This window comes from Pelecanus crispus, chromosome 7 (assembly GCF_030463565.1).
Source record: "Pelecanus crispus isolate bPelCri1 chromosome 7, bPelCri1.pri, whole genome shotgun sequence".
Taxonomy (NCBI): Eukaryota; Metazoa; Chordata; class Aves; order Pelecaniformes; family Pelecanidae; genus Pelecanus; species Pelecanus crispus.
The window spans coordinates 34830895-34848436 of record NC_134649.1 but is presented as its reverse complement, the minus strand read 5'-3'; the positions used below and the strand labels follow the sequence as shown (position 1 = coordinate 34848436).

The window sequence follows — 17542 nt, the reverse complement described above, 5'->3', positions numbered from 1 at the left end:
GCTTCTTGTCCTGTAGCAGGAACGCCTCAGATCGCTCTTCCCCAGGGAGAAGAGTCCTAACCTGGGGAAACATTTCTTAAACAGAAGCTCTTCCATACTCTGTGGCTGGTTTGGTCCGTCTCTGCGCCCCGCCCCCCCCCGTTCTGAGCCCTATTTCCCAGAGCGAAATTGCACACATTCTTCAAAGCAGAAGCTGAGCCAGGACTGAGACAGAGCCTGTTTTCTGTTCTTACCAAAATCATCTCCCCTCTGAACAGGAGCCTTAGCTCAGAGATGCTCTTTTCTGCCTCAGAGACCCCTTTTTGGAATGGTAGTAACAGTGCTTCACTGACAGCATAATTTGTGTTTCAGGTTATTTTTCCCTCCCTTTTGCAACAGGGAATTTCATTTCACTTCATGCCCTTGGCATTCTTCTGTAAGCCGTTCCTGTGAGCCTGCAGGCTGACACAGAATACCCAAACACCTCCACATCCAAAAGCTGCTGCTTTCCTTTCCCTTCTTCCCATGATGGGTTTCATGCCACGCTTTGGAGGTCAGCATTTCACAGCGAAGCTCACCATCTGCTGTTCTACATTAAGGCTCCTCTAACCCTCTCTGAGGCTCCAGCTAAGACCAAGCTCCTCCACTATTACACTGTAATCATGACATAAAGACTACAAACCTTCTTACTGGGGCTTCACAGCCCACCTTGACCTGCAAGATTTTGACAATCCTCCATATTCCCTGAATGCACACTAAGGCTAAATGTACACAAGCCTGTTGAATTTAACTTCCTCTGTCTGTCCCAGCCTGCTCTCATATACATGTTCAGGTTGCCTTGAGCAGGAAATTGCAGTGACTACAGGACAACAATTTCAGTGGTACAACCACAAGCAGCCCTGATACCCCTAGAGAAAATGGACAGAAGGAAAGCCAGGAACCCCCGAGATCCACAGAGGAAGAGGAATACTGAGGAAGCCATAGCTGAGGTTGCCCAGTGCCACAGAAAGGCAAGGACGGGCTTTGCTACAGCACCAGATGCCAGCAACCAGCGCCGCAGGCACGAAAAGGCAACCCTGGAGCAAGCACAAATGCTCAGATCTGCAGAGCGGTGCAGGCAATGGCTGCTTTTCTCCCAAATAGAGCAAGGGTTGGCTCCACAGGACTTGCCCTCCCCAGCTGCAAGAGCTCCTGGAGCACCAGGCATCCCCACAACCAGCAGTCTCAGGTCACATAATGAAAACTGAAAATACAACAAAACCCAGTTTCAGTGCAAACCACTCTTTAATTTTCCTCTTTGTACAATAGAGCCAGCCACTTACAAAGTGCTAGTCTAAAAAACAGGCCTGGTATTACAGCACACACACACACCAGCCGAAGCCCACCAGCTCAGAGGCAGAGAAAGTAAGAGCTGGGCCACTTTTTCTGCAGTACAACAGAGTCTGTTCAGCATCTGAGCATCGGAGATTTAGCCCCACTAATGTGTTTCTCAGCGTTGGCGCAGATAGGAAGGCGAGGAGGAGAACAAACACTATTTCAGATTGTTTTTTCTTTTAAAAAGGTTTTTTACTCCCTTTCCTCTCTTCCCCATTTTGGAATGCCCACACGATTTTCTTTCAGGGTAAAACAAACAAAAAAATGCTGATCAGAGTAATTCAGTGCAGTGCTACAGCTTAAAAATTGGTTTTTGGATGCTCCCCTCAGTAACAAGGAAAAAAAACAGAAATATAATATGGAGAGTTGTAAAAGTCCCAAACAACCCCAAAACCAGAACAGCAGAAGCCATTAAGCAATTCTGATCTCAAAATTCAAATGTGAATGCTTTAAAAGCAAAATTCCGCAGAAGAGGATCACAACACTAGCGTGCCAGCTAGAGGTGACCCTCCCTGCTCCTCTCTGTCGCCTTCCTGTGCCCTGGCTGAGGGGCTGCAATGTGCTGCCCTCCCTTCCCACTGCTCAGAGCAGGAGAGCAAAGCGAGCAGCTGGCTGGGCTTTTGCTCGGCTGCAGCACAGCAGAGGTGCAGGGATGGGCGCACAAGAATTTCCTATGGAGCTTGTCGCCGAGAGCTGCGGAAAGGGAGCTGAGCTGGCATATTTGGAGTAAAATGGATGACCGCTGTTAGGCTGACCATCAGAGAAGGTTATGGTCAGCAATGGAGCCACAGGGACTGCGCACAGAGGACCAAGTGGCTGCAAGCATGCATTTCGGGGGGGCAAGGGAGGAAGCAGGGAAGTAGCTTGTCTTAGTCTTTTGTTCTGCCAATGCACTTGGCTCCAAGAAGGAAAAACCCTCCTGTTTGGTTCATCACCTTGAGCTAGATCTTTCCCTAAAAAACACAGACCAAGGCTCTAGATTTTTCCCATTTTTCACACGGAAGACCAGTTCTCCACTGAGGACTGACCTGATCCAGTGCTCACAGGAGTCCTCATTCAAGAAGAAAGCCAGACTTGAGTCCTGCAAGTTAACAGACAGTAAAGGAGGACAGAGGGAAGAGCATTTGCCAGTTGTGCCAAAAGGATGGAGCAGGACTATTGAACAGCTAAGGCAGAGAGATACCTTGGACAGGACTGTCACACCTGCAGCCTCGCAGCAGATGATGGAGTGGTGGATCTAAAGGGCAGCACTCAAGGGAGGAAGAGAAAGGCTGAAAGAGCAGTCAGAAAAAAAAACCACGTTGCAAGAGAAAAGGCTGAAAAGTCACACTCCATTGTATTGGGCTATCATCCTTACAGGTGACAGCTCTGGGGACACAGTGGTGAGCTTTGCTGGAGAAAAAGCTCCAAGGAGTCACATAAATGAGCAAAAAGGGATAAAAATGCTGCCACTGCACAAACCATGCAAGAAATGGTGGAGGCAGAAAAGTGCTTACAGAGCAGCCTGGAAGTGAGGGGTGTAGGAGATGGATGGAGAGGACAAGAAATCACCAACCTTATGGATTATATTTTCTCTGCAGAGGAATGGGAGCCAGAACAGCTGTATCCTGCATCGCTGTGTGGATCAGCCTGCACACATGCCATACCATAGGCAGGTATGATATGGTGGAGTTCCCTATGTTACGGGATTCAGCATTCACATGAAAAAGGCTGAGTCAAAACTGCCCAGAAGAGCCTCAAATGCATCAGTGAAAAGACATAAGAAAAACATTTGCTGCTTAGCAAGGGAACCAAGGTACAATGGCAGACACCACAACAGACAGGCCAGATGTACAAAGATTTGAACTGAGCTTCCAGAAAGGGTGCAGAACGCCTCCCTGACACAGGCAGGGCCCAACAGCAACACCAGAGCGTTGGCAGGAAGCCCCCAAGCTGATTCACAGAATCATACCCACCGTACTCCTCCAAGGGCCCCACAAGGCTCAGCTGTGACCTGGCCTCCAGCTCAGGCTGTACTCTCCTGGCCCCAGCTACAACCCTCCGGCCAAGACGCACAGCCCCAGCCCAGCTCAGCCCCGACCCCTGCCTCTAGCCACACAGCTCAGCCAGATTTTAAAAAGAACTTTATTGAAGCTCCAATATATATTATTTTTGGCTTCTAAAACACCCAAGTGTCAACACCTATTCCTGGCTCTCCAGTGCTATTCTGCAACCCTCAGCACTGAATCTTGCAGTGCTAGTTTTTCTGCTTAACTCCTACAGAAGGAAGAAAAATTTTCAGACGCCTCAGGCATGGCTTTAGAAGAGCAACCGCTAACACGGTGGCCAAGTGCTGGAGGTGATGTTTAGTTGGTATCCATGCCGTCACACTCTTCTTGGGGAGGAGATGGGGCAGTATGTTCCTCACTGTTTCGGCGCTGATAAAACAGCACGTACGCAGCTTTTGTCTACCAAACAAAGAAGAAAACCTTCTGAAACAATCCATGCAGCTTGGCTGGAAATGTAATGCCCAAAGCAGGGAACCACACTTTCAGCGCAAACTCAGATTAGCCTCAGGCCAAATACTCACCACTATTTGGTCTTCTGAAGCCACCGATACACTGCTGTCATCAAAGTAGTACCACTTGTCATTCACTTTGTTCTTTGCGTAGGCAGTGTCTGTCAGGAGAAGAAACTGCAGCTCAGTACTCCAAGGAAGACCAGCAGGCAACGCCACGCCAGATGCGCTGCACCAGCGATGCTCAAGACTCAAACTGAGGGTGCACGCGAGGCCAGGAGCTAGCTTTGACATGAACTACCCCAAACCTAGTTCACCAATATACACAGCTTCCAGAACATGCTAGCTGGTCCAGCTAGTCTAGAACCATGTCCCACACACCAGACTTACCCCTGATAGCTGAGATATAGGGCAAAGAAACTTAGGAAAAAAAATCACAGTGTTTCGGTCACCTCCCCTCGAGCCAGAGCTTTCCCAAACACACAGCTTAAGACTCTGCATTTTCACATTTTTCACATGAAAGAAGAGTTTTCTGTTGATGATGAATCTGATCTAGTGCTTGCAAGAATCCTCACTCAAGAAAGAAGCTGGACTAACATCCTGAAAAGTCTCTTCCAGCCAAGACTTGTGTGACTATGATGTCTAATCTCAAAACATATTCTCCTTCAGCTAATGCTATCCTACAGTGACGCACGCTACAAGTTAAGCACACACACTGCCAAATGGGAGTTCACCATCCTTTCACAGTAAAATGCTACTGGGTGGTTCTAGAAGTATCACCTACAGCATGGATCTGCACATACACCTGATACAGGTATCTCCACCTACAGATGTATTTCATCTATGCTGCAACAAAACCGGTGACAGAAAATACACACTTGTCATGTACCAGACTTGTCATATATAACAAAGGGTTTTTTAATCCTGATGGCATGACATTTTCCCTGCTATGTGAGCCCTTGTCAGTGCAAAGGTGGAGACATTCTACTGCAAGCTAGTGCCAGTTGTGCAACCAAGAGGTCCTGAGAAACACACATTTGTTTGTGGTTTGTTTTAGAAAGTCTGGAACAAAGGAAAATGAAAGAAAATCATGGCATCATGACAAGGTATACCTTCTGCTCTGTCTTCCTGGCCTACAGGCAACTGCTGCTCATCAGACCTTGATTCACCATCACTGAGAGAATCAGGCACACTCTTGTTTGGCTGGCTCAACTGCTGGCAATCTGCTCTGCAACTGTGATGCTGCACCCACACTGGACAAGCAGCTGCGAGGCAAGAAGCTGAGTCTTGGAGCTAAGTGACAGCTTACGCTGAAGACTCTCCCCAGCACTCTCCAGTAAGAAGCTCCTTTCCACAATTTCTTGTTCAGCATTGAAAAAAAAATCTTGACTCTGCTCATAAATTGGGGAACACCATCACACAGCTCAGATGATTACTAACCAAGGTCCCACAGGCATCAGTCAGACCTCAGGCAGCTGCAAACTACACAAACTGGCTAACTGCTCCGCAAATCCTAATAGGAAGGATATGATATTCACCTGCATACAGAACACAGGTAAGTTTTGTATAGACACCCTTGGTGAGGGCTGCTGCATGTCTCCAACACACAGAGCCCTCCCATGACCCCTCTGCCTATATTTGCTTGCATACAAAGGACAGAGAAGCAGTTACTCACAGTGGCCTACTCCCATGGCTCCATAGTGATTAGAAACTGCAATGAGGTCATACACATATGAGCCTGCTCTTGGGTCGCAGACAAACTCGGACATGTTTAAACCCCTGGAAGGAAACCCAAAAGTATCAGTACACCAGTAATCAGCACTTTTCAGAAAGCGATGCATGACACCAGTGAAACTCTGCAGGCAGGCAGCACCGGTGGAGAAGTGCTGCACTCGGCTACTCAACGGCCAGATGTTGTTAGTGTGAAGACCAGACATGTTACCCCACCCGCACAGGGCAGGTCCTGGTAAACACATAAAGTGCTGCCAAAAGATTTAGAAGGAGGTGCTGAATAAAAGACAGGTCAGGGTGTCCCCACGTAGGCATGAAAAGTGAGATAGGAGTAGTAAGGAATACACTTCATCCTGCAGCAGAGTGCTGACAAGCAGAAGCAGAGGGATAAGGCAGGCTTTCATGTACTTGTGCAATCCTCAGTACTATAAGTGCAGCTCTGCCCAACAAATTTGCTAAATTCTCTGTAGAAGTTATCCTGGTTCAGCAGAATCACATGGTTTTAACCTAGTTTCAGAAGAAACAGTACCTCCTAGTAACTAGTGTTCTTTGAGATGCGTAGAACTGATTAAGGTTAAGATTAACAACACCCCCCCCCCCCCCCCCCCAAAAAAAACCCCACAACTCAACTCATGCCTGTCATCTTGCAGTTCAAACCCAGAAGACAGAGCTGTTCCAGTTACAGCTTTAATAACAAGCCCACCCAACAGTAACATCAGAAGTAGATTTCTCTTGACCAGCTTCTTCAAGCTCTTCTGAGCTTGAGGGAAGAATCCTACCTGATAGGGAATTCCACAACAGTGTCAAGTTTATCCCTCCAGTATCTGCTGTATGAGAAGCGTTTTAAATGCACTACCAAAATCCTGGGCAAAGACCACAAGTCAAACTTCTTAGTGGCCTGTTGATGCTTCTTACAGTTAGGGCAGTACCTGAGGAAGGAGTAACAAACAAGGAAATGAATGACTATGTTAAAAGAAAAGCTTCTGGCCTTCCATTAAAAGGCACCTCAATAGCGCAGTACAGTCCCTGACTTATAGAAGGCATTTTGGCCGTGGAATACGCAGGTGAACACACTTCCTCAGAGGTTTCCAAACTGCAACTTGCTTTCACTTTACAGGCAAAATGTCCTATGGCAAGTGTGTTAACTGAGCACTGTACAAAGATTATTTTTTCTTCTGTAAATTAAGAAAAAAAAAAGGTTTAACAGTTCAATTACTTCTTTATTATCTCCTGATGCAGCTCAAACAGGTAACAGTTGCAAACACATCTGTAGCATGTAATTGGAAACAAATAATAAACAATCACCTATATGCTATAAGTTACTTTCTTACACAGCTAGAAAACAACCTCCGAAGATGATCTGCACACACAGCAATCACATTTTGGTCACTTAGGACCTGCCGTACCTAGCCCCTCTGGATTAGGGATTTCTGGTAGAGTTAGGAGCAGGTCAGGACTGGTTCAAGCCAGAAATAATACAGGACTAAAGTTTAAGGTAGCCATATACTTTCACTCTTTATTACCACAACTGCTTCCTCTGACACTATCTGGAAGACAGATGTATGCTGGGGAATTAAAAATAGCCTGATCTTTGGAAGCTACATGCCCACTGCCTTTTTTTTTTTTTTTTTTTTTAAATAAAGGCACGAAACAAATACTTTTTATTAACCCACGTCTGCAGCCTATTGAGTCAATAACTTAACACAGAACTGATACACTTCTCACACATGAAGACAAAAGGACAGACCTGGGAAATTATCAGCATCCCATGACAAATAATGTGAACTGAAATAGTTATGGCATTTTACGATAAACACGGCAGGTAGACAGAGGCTCTTACCACGGGTCATGTTCACCAAGTGTTTCCATAGTAGTGAAGAGCTCTATGCAGTCTCTGAGGGCTACCACGGCCTTCTTCTTCTGTGGTTGTAACATACTGCCATGTTTTTCAAATGCCTAGTGAAAGAAATGCATGCTTTATTCAATTCCATGTAGTCTTTAATCCTTGACATCACAAAAAGGAACATGCTCACCTTCACCATGCTGCCTATTTCTGCCCTGCCGCCCCCCCCCAATCATCTCAAGCTTCCAGCCACTTCTTTCTTGTGTCACAGTCCATAAGAGAAAACATAGTATGTCCTTACTTCAAAGTTGGTGGGGTTTGGGTTTTTTGCAAGAGTAACAACAGGTTATTCTGTTACAAAACACGATGCAGCAGAACTCTCACAGAAAGAATACTGAGCTTTCTACTAGGGTCTATGGATTTGGTTTCAGGTTTCTCTATGGATTTGGTTTCAGGTTTCTCTTGAGTTTTGGGGGTTTGTTTTGTTTGTTGAGTGGACTATGAACTAGATTACTTAGCTTTGAAATGAAAATGTCTGCTTTTCAGAACAGACTGGAAACAGATCACCAATTATAGGTCTATAGACCTTACCACTAGAAGATTTTAAGTAAACATATCTTATGCTGGTGACTCCAAGTTTTATGAAGGGAGCTACACCTACATTTCACAATTTACTGTAATCTTTTAAGTACCATGCAAGTTTACATGTAGATTATTTATGAAAAGAGCATACTACAACCTGTGCCTCCTGTTCATCAAAGAGTAGCCTCCGTGTATCAGAGTCCCAGTCAAGAGCAAGCGCAGAAAAAGCTACAAAAAAGAAGAAACATTTATTGCAAAGATGTGAGGAGAAGGAAGAAAAAAGAGATAGCAAGACAATAATTACCATTCAGTTTTAGGATTTTTCCTTCTACAATGGAGTTTATCTCAGAGGTCCCAGAGGAATTCACGAGGCTAAAAGTGAAATGCTGCTTCTTGCAAGGCTGCAGGTCTCTTGCTGACTCAATCTGCATACAACCCTCAGAGTGGCAGGGATCAACTTCTGCCAGCTTTTCCTTGCCTTCCTGTCCACCATCCTGATGCTCCATTTCTTCAATGTCACCTGGCAAAATTTAAAACAAGCACAATATTAAAGAGCTTCGATGAAATTTTAGGCTGACACCTCACATTGACAGCTGTTTGCATGAGCGTGTTACAACACACACCGATTACTCAGAAAGTAATGAAAAGACACACAGAAGAAGAAATCTGTGCTTGCTAACCACCACATCTGAAGTTGTATTTTTGCCTTTAGCAGATGCCAGGTAATACACTGGGTTTTATATCCTAGTATCAGACATGGAGAGTGCTCAGTTCACAGTAGGTTAACAATCATGCCTTCTGATAGCACACCCTAATAAACATCCTAAGTGAGAATCAGCAAGGTTGCAATTGGGTGTCTTTACAGAAGGGAACATCTAAGTCTCCAGGAAAGTTATTTCCATTCTTTGGGGAAAAATTGGCAAATTTTTTTCCCCCATGTAAAATTTCCCATTTAACTTGTTCCAGTTATTACTCTCACAGCAGCGCAAGTCAATCGTTTCAAACAGGAAAGGGAAACATGCATTTGCCATCAGTGTTAAAAGCTTCCTTGTAAGCATCTAACCTAGGAATGAGACCTTGTGATTCTAGGTCCATGAATAGGAAATACCATCTCCACTTATTTCTCCAGAACTTGTCTTTGTGACCTAACAGGCCAGTTTTCATCACCAAAGGGCATATTAGGAAAGGAGTTGCCTCTGGAGGGAGGCACCTGAACACCTAATAGGGAAGCAAAGACTTCCCTAACATTGGTCAAGATGACTGCACACCACCTTGTTCTGCTGCTTACACACATCTGATCTCCCTTGGAAGGAAAATGGTCTACAAGAATTCTCACCATACCATGCAGAAGTCCTATGCAACAGCATGGTTTAATCATCATGAATAAAACGATCTGCTGGAGCTTAAGCCAAATACACACAGCATAAACCAAATGCTAATAAAAAGCTTTAAGTGCTGAAAAGCTTCCAGCCAATTTTGAAAGGACTTTACCTTCAACCACACCATTGGAGCCATTGCAGGTTCCTTTGTCTGGGCAGGGTGTAGAGTAGTCTTCCGCCAAAGGGAGTTTCACATAGCGGCTAAAGAGAGGGAATACGTTTATAGCACAATCATACCAAAGCTGTACATCAGCACAACAGCACCCCTCTCCATCATCAGTTCTTGCTGTCCAATCCCCCTCAGCAAACCAGAACCCAATCCTGTACAGCACCATTTACAGGCCAAGAGCTCTCAGAATGAGTCAAACAACAATAATTCAGTAAGTCTCTGTTTTCACTGCTTGTTCCAAGTTTTACTGGCACTAGATGGAAGAGGCAAAAATAAGTTATGGTGGCCCCATCTGAGAGCTCTGGAAACATGGCCTGAGTTCTGCTCCAGATCCATTGTGCAACACCAAGCAGATAGCTTCCTTTGTGACCACCACCAGCAACATCTTACAGACCCCAAAAAAACCAGGACCTCGAAACGTTCCTGGGACCTCCAGACATTAATGCAATGCAAATCCTGGTTTATATGGCACACACAAATCAAGGAAAATTCTTCCCATTATCAAGAATGCAATAATCCTATTACAGTGTAATTGAATAAGTGACCACGAGACCTTTGCATAGGATTCAAAGGTACAGACATGACTTACCTGATCTGCTCCAAAACCACACTGTACAAGTGATCCACAGTGAGCTTGTGTTTCGGCACAGATATTAATAGTGGCTGACCAAAGAGTATGGTCCCTGAAGTACTGCTGGATTGCCTCACTGTCTTTTCCCGAAAGTAAACAGAGAGAGTAACATACTCCGAGCCATCCTCACTTGGCTTGCAAACTTCGTATCTGTTTGAAAGACAGGTATTTCCACAGGTTACTTCCACTGCCAAGAAGCACAGCAGGTAGAACCAATATGAACTCAGTCCAACAAGCCTCTCCACCAGGTCCTCCTGAGGACAGAAAGGGTTGTACTCTGTCTTCATGCTACACAGCAGTTTACTGAACACTTCCCATAGCTCACAATGGCACAGGATACATACCTACCACTGACTTGACTGCCACCTTCCCTCTACCTTTATTCCTAACTCACATCTGTATTGCTACTCACCTCTCAAGGCATTACCCTGACAGCTACATGTTGCCTCAACCAGATCACGGTGTCAGTGAAAAATACTAAATGCAGACTGAAATCCCTCAGATGGTGTTTTTTTCCCCCCTCTGTAGAAAGAAACCCTCTTGATGCCTTGGGTCTTGCATTCTCCCAGCCCCTCATACAGTTAACGGCCTAAGCTCACATCACTGAGCAGCCAACGTTTCAGAAAACCAGGAGTTTGGACACATCTGCTTCACAGAAAAATCCAAGGACAGTAAACACACAAGAAAAACATTCTGGAAGAAAACAAACAGCTCTGGAGAACAGTGAGGAGACTGAGACACAGCTTGTGCTACTGGGCGAAACAGCAAATGAGATATTTGCAGATGTCAGAGTCGAAAGAAACCATGTGGTCCAACACTATCACATTGTTCACTTCAGGACTATTCATTACAAAAAATTCATTTTCAGGAATGCCAAGTCACACTGCTCTTTAATTTGGTGAGTTACCTGTCCCAGACTTATCTTAAAACTGAAAGAGAAAAAGATTTCATGAAAGATGTCACTACACATAACAACCAAGACCACACTCACATATCTGAATGTATCAACTCTTAACAGCTCTCTTACATTAGACAAGGTACTTCCCTTCTCTCAAGGGCCAAGAAACATTTTTTTTTATTCCTGTGTTCAAAATCCCTTTGTAGAGCAGGGAGGAGAACAAATTTCAGAGTTGTAGTTCTGCTCCATCCTACTTAAACAAAAAGGGATCCCAGCTTGGGGCCTGCACTGAGTCAGCAGAGTACACGAAGAAAAATATCCTTCCAGGGAGTCCCAGCCCAGCCCACCAAGTGCATTAGAGATCAGAGTCAGCACAAGACAATTCAACACAAATGGCTGCTGAGGTTTTCTATACTGTCAATATTATTCAGCTGGATGGCAACACTGGATACAGTTCACACCTTCTGAAGTTTCCTGAGAAACAGCACCACAAAGAGATGAATTCTTTTACTTAGCACTGTTTAAATAACAGAAGACCATACTCAGTCCCAGAAGATCATCTACAATTAACTCCAGGTCCTATGAGATCCTTAGCTGGACTCCTATAAAACAGATCAGTACACAACATGCACACGTTCCTTGACATTCTTGTGACGGCCTCTCACACCACCTACACTGTGCTCTGCAAGCAGCAATTAATGCATCCCCCATTTATAATCCACCCTCATGCATCTGAATAAAGCCCTGCCCATGCGACGGAACAGATGGGACAGAAAGAAAAAGCTAAGTATTACCCATATGCAGGTGTCACCCATCACAAACAGCCAGCATGCTGTACCCCTATAACACTCTGCAAAAGAGCATCTCGCACACTTCTCACTGAAACATAACAAGTTTGATTACTCAAGTGCCCCTCTACCCATTCCACCTCAGAACAGCTTTTACATACTAGTATTAGAGGCAGACATATCAGAATCAGGATCGTCATTTTCCGAATCTCTTGAGCAACAGCCATCCCTTCTAAAAAAAAAAAAAAAATCTAAGATAAAATACTTTATGTAGTTTAAGGGAGGCTATATAGCTGACACTGGGAATTACTGGACAATACACTGTAATTCTGTATCTTACAGCTTAATTGAAATAATAAAACATTAAGATGATGCTACACCAGACTATACAACACTGGTTTAGAAGTCAGAGTCATTAGTTCAGCTGCTACCACACTGCTAGATATCGGCTGGTTGCCTTTATAATTCATGACAACTCTGAAAAGTGTCTAAGAACTGCTAAGCAATAGGGTAGGACTTGAGCAGTCTTCATCAGCATTATGAAAGCTTCAGGTCTGTGGTTATAATTCAGAAAGAAGGCAGCCAGCAATGAAGTAGGTAACTTTCATTGCTTTGCAAACTAAAGTTAAGCAAGTGCACAGGAGCATGAAAAGCTACAGAAAGACAAAGCAGAGCTACGTGAAAGGGCACTGAAAGCAAAAAATATTCCGAGCTAAATGCCAGGCTAATATATGTGTTGTATGTTATTTAAACATTCCCTCTCAAGTGCTGAGATCTATGATATTAATTCCAGATGGAAAACACTATGTGGACCACAAGTCAGTCTATAGCAACAATCAAGAAAAGAAGTATATTTTGTGTAAGAACAGAGACGGGTAGAAAAACCACCATTGCAGAAGCTGCCACACAGATCTGTCTGAACAGGGTTACTACTACACACCAACCCAGAGATGTTGCTGTGAAATTACAATAGCTTCAAAAGTTGACAATAAGAATGAACAGAGGACTGGAAAAAAACTGGGTGAAAATGCTGCACATGTTCTGATCTCTTCTAGGAAGTGGAAATACTCCAAAGTCTGTTTACTTTCCTTCATAATACCAGAACACATAAAGTAAACTAGGAGGTAAGAAACTGCAAATGTAACTTTTTCAGACAACAGGTAGTTTGCCCTGTAGAAGTTAGTCACAGGATTTTGCCAGTCTTACAGAGGAGCAAGATTAAAAAGAATGAGGGAATTCAACCAACAAGATCTTTACAAAGCTTAAAAAAATACAAGCTCATTTTGGAAAGGATGCAAACTGTCATTTCAAACAAGAAAACACCAGTTTCAGCAAGTGAGAACAAACTCCCTAGATCGGTCTGCTACTCAATCTCACACATCGCAAACATTTCATAAAAACTACTGGACTAGCTCGTTTGCTGACCTAACTCTCTCAGTTCAATAATTGTTGTACCCTCAGTCATGTTAACAAACCTGACATTTCTGCAGCCAGTCATGGTTTTTCAAGACCACAAACTCATCTAAACATAATACACAGCATGTTGTAAGAAAAGGCAGAAAACACAGTATGTATGGCAAACTAAACGTTCCTTATTTAAATATGCACACTTTTATACATTAAAGGTGACCTGCAAATCAATTTGTGAAACTTTTATCAACGTAAACAATGCATATTATATTATATGCCCCATTAGCCAGGCTAAGAGAACAGGGGTGTCTAGTTTATCCATCAAGATATTTTTCTTCTTAGGCTTTAAGAACTAAGAAGAAATATTACGAGTGATACCCTTGAAATGGGCTGTGGAGTTTGTTTTCACATGGTACTTACCTGACCCCTTGTAGGCCGGCTCCAAGCTCCAGCAGGATCCCTGGGTGATGTGATATCACCAGCATGGTGCATGCGTGGGTGTTACATTGGAGCGGGAGCCGGAGGTCCTAGCGGGGCTGGACTTCACAGAACCTAAGAAAAAGAAATAGTAAGCATTTCGGTTATGTGCTGAATGCTGTCCTCTGCTTAGCCTGGAGAATGAGAGCATTCAGCACAAACACTGAACTAACATCGTCAAATTGATTTGCAGACCACCTTTACATAAGTGACTTTCTGATCATTTGCCTCAGATCTCCCTGTCCTTTCACAGGAACAACATGCCTCAAGAGAAACATTTACAATGCTGTGAGAAGCAGGCTAGTCCCACCGTTCTTCGGCTGCACTGCCTGTAACACATTGTGCCAGTGATCTTGCTTCCAGTCTTATATCAAGCCCCTGTATTTCTGCATCTCACCTGTTCTCTGATGCTAAATATTAACACTTCTTTCATCAGGACTATGCTACATTTCCAAGCCTGTCATGATGAGAGAGATGAGTGCAAAGCCTCGTGAAAGAACGGGCTTGGAGAATTCTAGACCCAAATTCTCCTCCCCTTTCAGGGGACCTGGAGAAGAAAAATGTATAGTTTTGTCCTTTTGTGTAAATGGAGCCAGGTTCATTTTGGGATGCATCTGAGAGTTACTGAAAGTCACTTAGATATTCAGAAGCCCAGTAATATTTGCATTTCTTCTTTTTGAAGTTTTACTGTCAGAGAGCACAACAGGTAAGGTAACACCACAAGAATCGATGTGCCAGAAACTGAGCAGCTGAAAGGGGAAAATGTATCTTAGCCATGCAGGGCAGATTTTTTTTTTTTCTTTTTACTGTCCATTCAGCTTAAATTCCAAATGGAGTCCAATTCACACACCCTCCTCCAAGATTCAGCATCTCCCACCACTTCAGTGGGACATGAAAATTCATGTCTCAAGATATCCAAGGTGCCCTGCAAATCACAGAAAGCTGAACATGTCTTCCCTCAGTGAAAACAGGAAAAAAATACAGCTTTTCCAACCACTGAAATCACGTGAAAGGTGCAAGCTCAATATTGTATACATCCCATGTATTGCATATTTCACAAATGTTCATCAGCAGTACTGTCTGGACTACAGTATCTGTGCCTGCAGACCACATCCTCTGTCAAGCAAATACAAGAAAAACCATAAAGCACATTCCAGCTACGCTATTCCTGCTGCAATGTGGTGTGCGAGTTCCTGCTCAGTGACATTTACAACTGAAGCATTTCATAGTAATTGATATTCTGCTCAGTAACCAACCAATACAGAGGCCTAAATTGAAAGTTGAGACTTAACAGACATTGGTGTCAAAAGCAAGACAACAGTACAAAAGTACTGACTTTTTTTTTTTAAATCGCATCCCTACTGGGGCACAGATCTTCTACAGTATTAGATTTCTTCCTTGAATTTTTAATTGAGACATGTTGCTAGCTGGCTAGTGCACAATACTTTAAAATCAGAAGTCTGTCAAACCAACAGGGATATTGTTGTCATATGCAGACACAGGTCTGGCCACCACTTTCAGCAAAGCAAACCTGGAGAAATACTGCAAGAGACTGACCATTTATATTTAAATTTTTCAGTCCTGAGACAACTTAAAGCGACTCTAAGAAATGTACAGAAGGCAAGAACTGCCAGTTTAAGTTATTACAAGACCCTAAAGCTTCAGAACCATTGAAACAACTGATTTCTGTTACAGAATACAGTCACCCAGGTGATCACAGGTGGAAGATGTGCTGGACTCTGAGGAAAGTCCTGTTTAGAGGGGGACAAGGAGAGCAAGGAACAAAGGAACAATTTGATGGCAGCTGCTCATGAAATCAGAGCCCGGGGGCCTTGCAGCTCCCCCTATCACTACACACTCATTCTTTGCATTCTCAGACTCTAGCAAACAACCACAGACTATTACTAACACAACCTTGGTTTACTTCTGCCAGTGGAAGGGAGGAGTACTCTTCAGGTGAGAAAACTGTTACACCGTTAAAAAGATGATTTAAACACTAGCACAAGGCATGGAAGGGTACTGTCTTCAGTTTATCACAGCTTCTCTCATAATTCTCTCAGTGTGGCTATCAGAAAGGAAGAAATGAAAAGACCTGTAAGCACATCCAAATTCAAAGACTAGGCAGCAAAATCCTCCAGGAAAACACCTCAAAAATCAATAGGACCCACTAAGCGGTCTATGATTTTAAAAATATAAGTTCAGGGAATGTACACATGAGAAACGTATTTCTGAATATGCTGTACTGATTTAACTCGATTTTGAATTGCTTACTTCTTTGCACTTCGTTTTCTAACCAGTGAAAGAAACTTTGCATCTAACTTCAATTACTTAAAACAAGTAATGAGATGTACACGTTACAGTTTGCCAACAGGGAATTCTTGCCACTGGACGTTACTGGAAAATAAGAACAGAAGATCAGTATATAAAAGGGATGGGATAAATAAAACATGAATTAGGAAAGAGTTCAAGTACATCGTGAATATCACGCTAATTTAAATACAAGAGATGTCTTGATTCTAGAAAACATCTCTTATTTAAACACAAATAATTAACTAATGGTCCTCAGTCATATCCCAGGTTGCATATTATATGCCAACTTTAAACACATCAAAGTTAATATTTAGTACCTACAAACAGACCCTGGAAAAGGTACCATGATTACCAGGTATCCCTCTCCAGTTTGTTTTTCCCACCTGATAGCTGACATACTTTCCACTTAGCGTTGCTGCACTGTGAGCACAATACCCTGAAATGATGCAGTTTTCCTATTTGATTTGTAACATAAGTAATACTATTAAAAACCTCATCTTCCCTGTAACTTCTATTCTCCTAGAGAATAGAAGCTAATATGTTTCAGTCTTACTACACAAGGCCATTAAGTGATTCAAACAAATCTTCGGAAAAATTATGTTTTCAAAACATGGTAGGCAAGCACCTTCCAAAGGGTTTCTTCCTCGCTTATAAATCAATTGCTATCTTGTCATCCCAACTTAATGCTTTAGAAAGTCTTCTTAGAAGTTTATTTTGTGGCAATATCCAGTATAAATGTAGTGCAAATAAACTTTTGATGGGTTAGCATGATTTACTGAATTTTTTTAGGTTGTTACTTATCTCAATTGTGAATTTTGGGTGAAAATACTGTCACTGTAAAACATTACAGTTAGTTATACTTTCTAATAAAAGGCAGCTGTTCTCCTTCATTAATTGATACAAAGATAGTTTTCTTTCAGGAACAGAAGAGAGATGCGTTACTCAGTGTAACTAGTGATACACCCCACAACTACATCACCAGTCAGCACAAGAGGATCTTTTCCAAGCTGAACATTTTGCGGACTATGCAGGCATACAGAGCCATCCTTCAAGTCATAAGAAGCAAGTCTTTTCCTGTCACTTCTCCAAAGAATTAGCCTTAATTTAAAACTAAAAGAACAAAATGCTTTTTAGTGGGCACTCTTCATTGACTTTGGGGAAATAAAATGTTTCTCAACTATACATTATTTCAATTACATACTTTTAGTTTCAAGTGGAAGCAAGTTTGTTCTTTAAAGGTGGAAGATTCTGAAAGACCTAAGATTTTTTTTTTTAATATTTTTTATTCCTCCATTTAATAAACAGTGAGATATTTGCCTGTAATTTAAGAAGGTAAGTTGCTGAGATATCAGAAACTCCTGAAGTTAGCAGCAGCAGCAGCAATCTGAACATACGACCACCAGGTTGCCACGTTCTCCAGCCACGCATCATACAGCATCTTCAGGAAGGCAGCAAGCCCTGATCTGACACGTTA

At 43.0% G+C, this 17542-nt stretch overlaps 1 protein-coding gene across 4 annotated transcripts in view; it reads right to left on the bottom strand.

Moving 5' to 3' along the window:
* Positions 1–1202: 1202 nt before the first annotated feature.
* USP4 (ubiquitin specific peptidase 4) overlaps positions 1203–17542 on the bottom strand; it is a 46866-nt gene continuing 30526 nt past the window's right edge. For 2 of the 4 annotated variants that reach the window (XM_075713578.1, XM_075713580.1), the window contains 9 exons: positions 10144–10335; positions 9498–9586; positions 8311–8526; positions 8164–8234; positions 7422–7537; positions 6361–6510; positions 5526–5629; positions 3923–4011; positions 1203–3800 (listed from right to left, as the gene is read on the bottom strand). In XM_075713578.1, coding sequence (XP_075569693.1) covers positions 3699–3800; positions 3923–4011; positions 5526–5629; positions 6361–6510; positions 7422–7537; positions 8164–8234; positions 8311–8526; positions 9498–9586; positions 10144–10335 — 1129 coding nt within the window. In that variant the 3' untranslated portion in view covers positions 1203–3698. Of the gene's footprint in view, positions 3801–3922; positions 4012–4962; positions 5211–5290; positions 5389–5525; positions 5630–6360; positions 6511–7421; positions 7538–8163; positions 8235–8310; positions 8527–9497; positions 9587–10143; positions 10336–17542 lie in introns of those variants that run through there. The other 2 variants (XR_012831182.1, XM_075713579.1) reach the window with 2 other exon arrangements.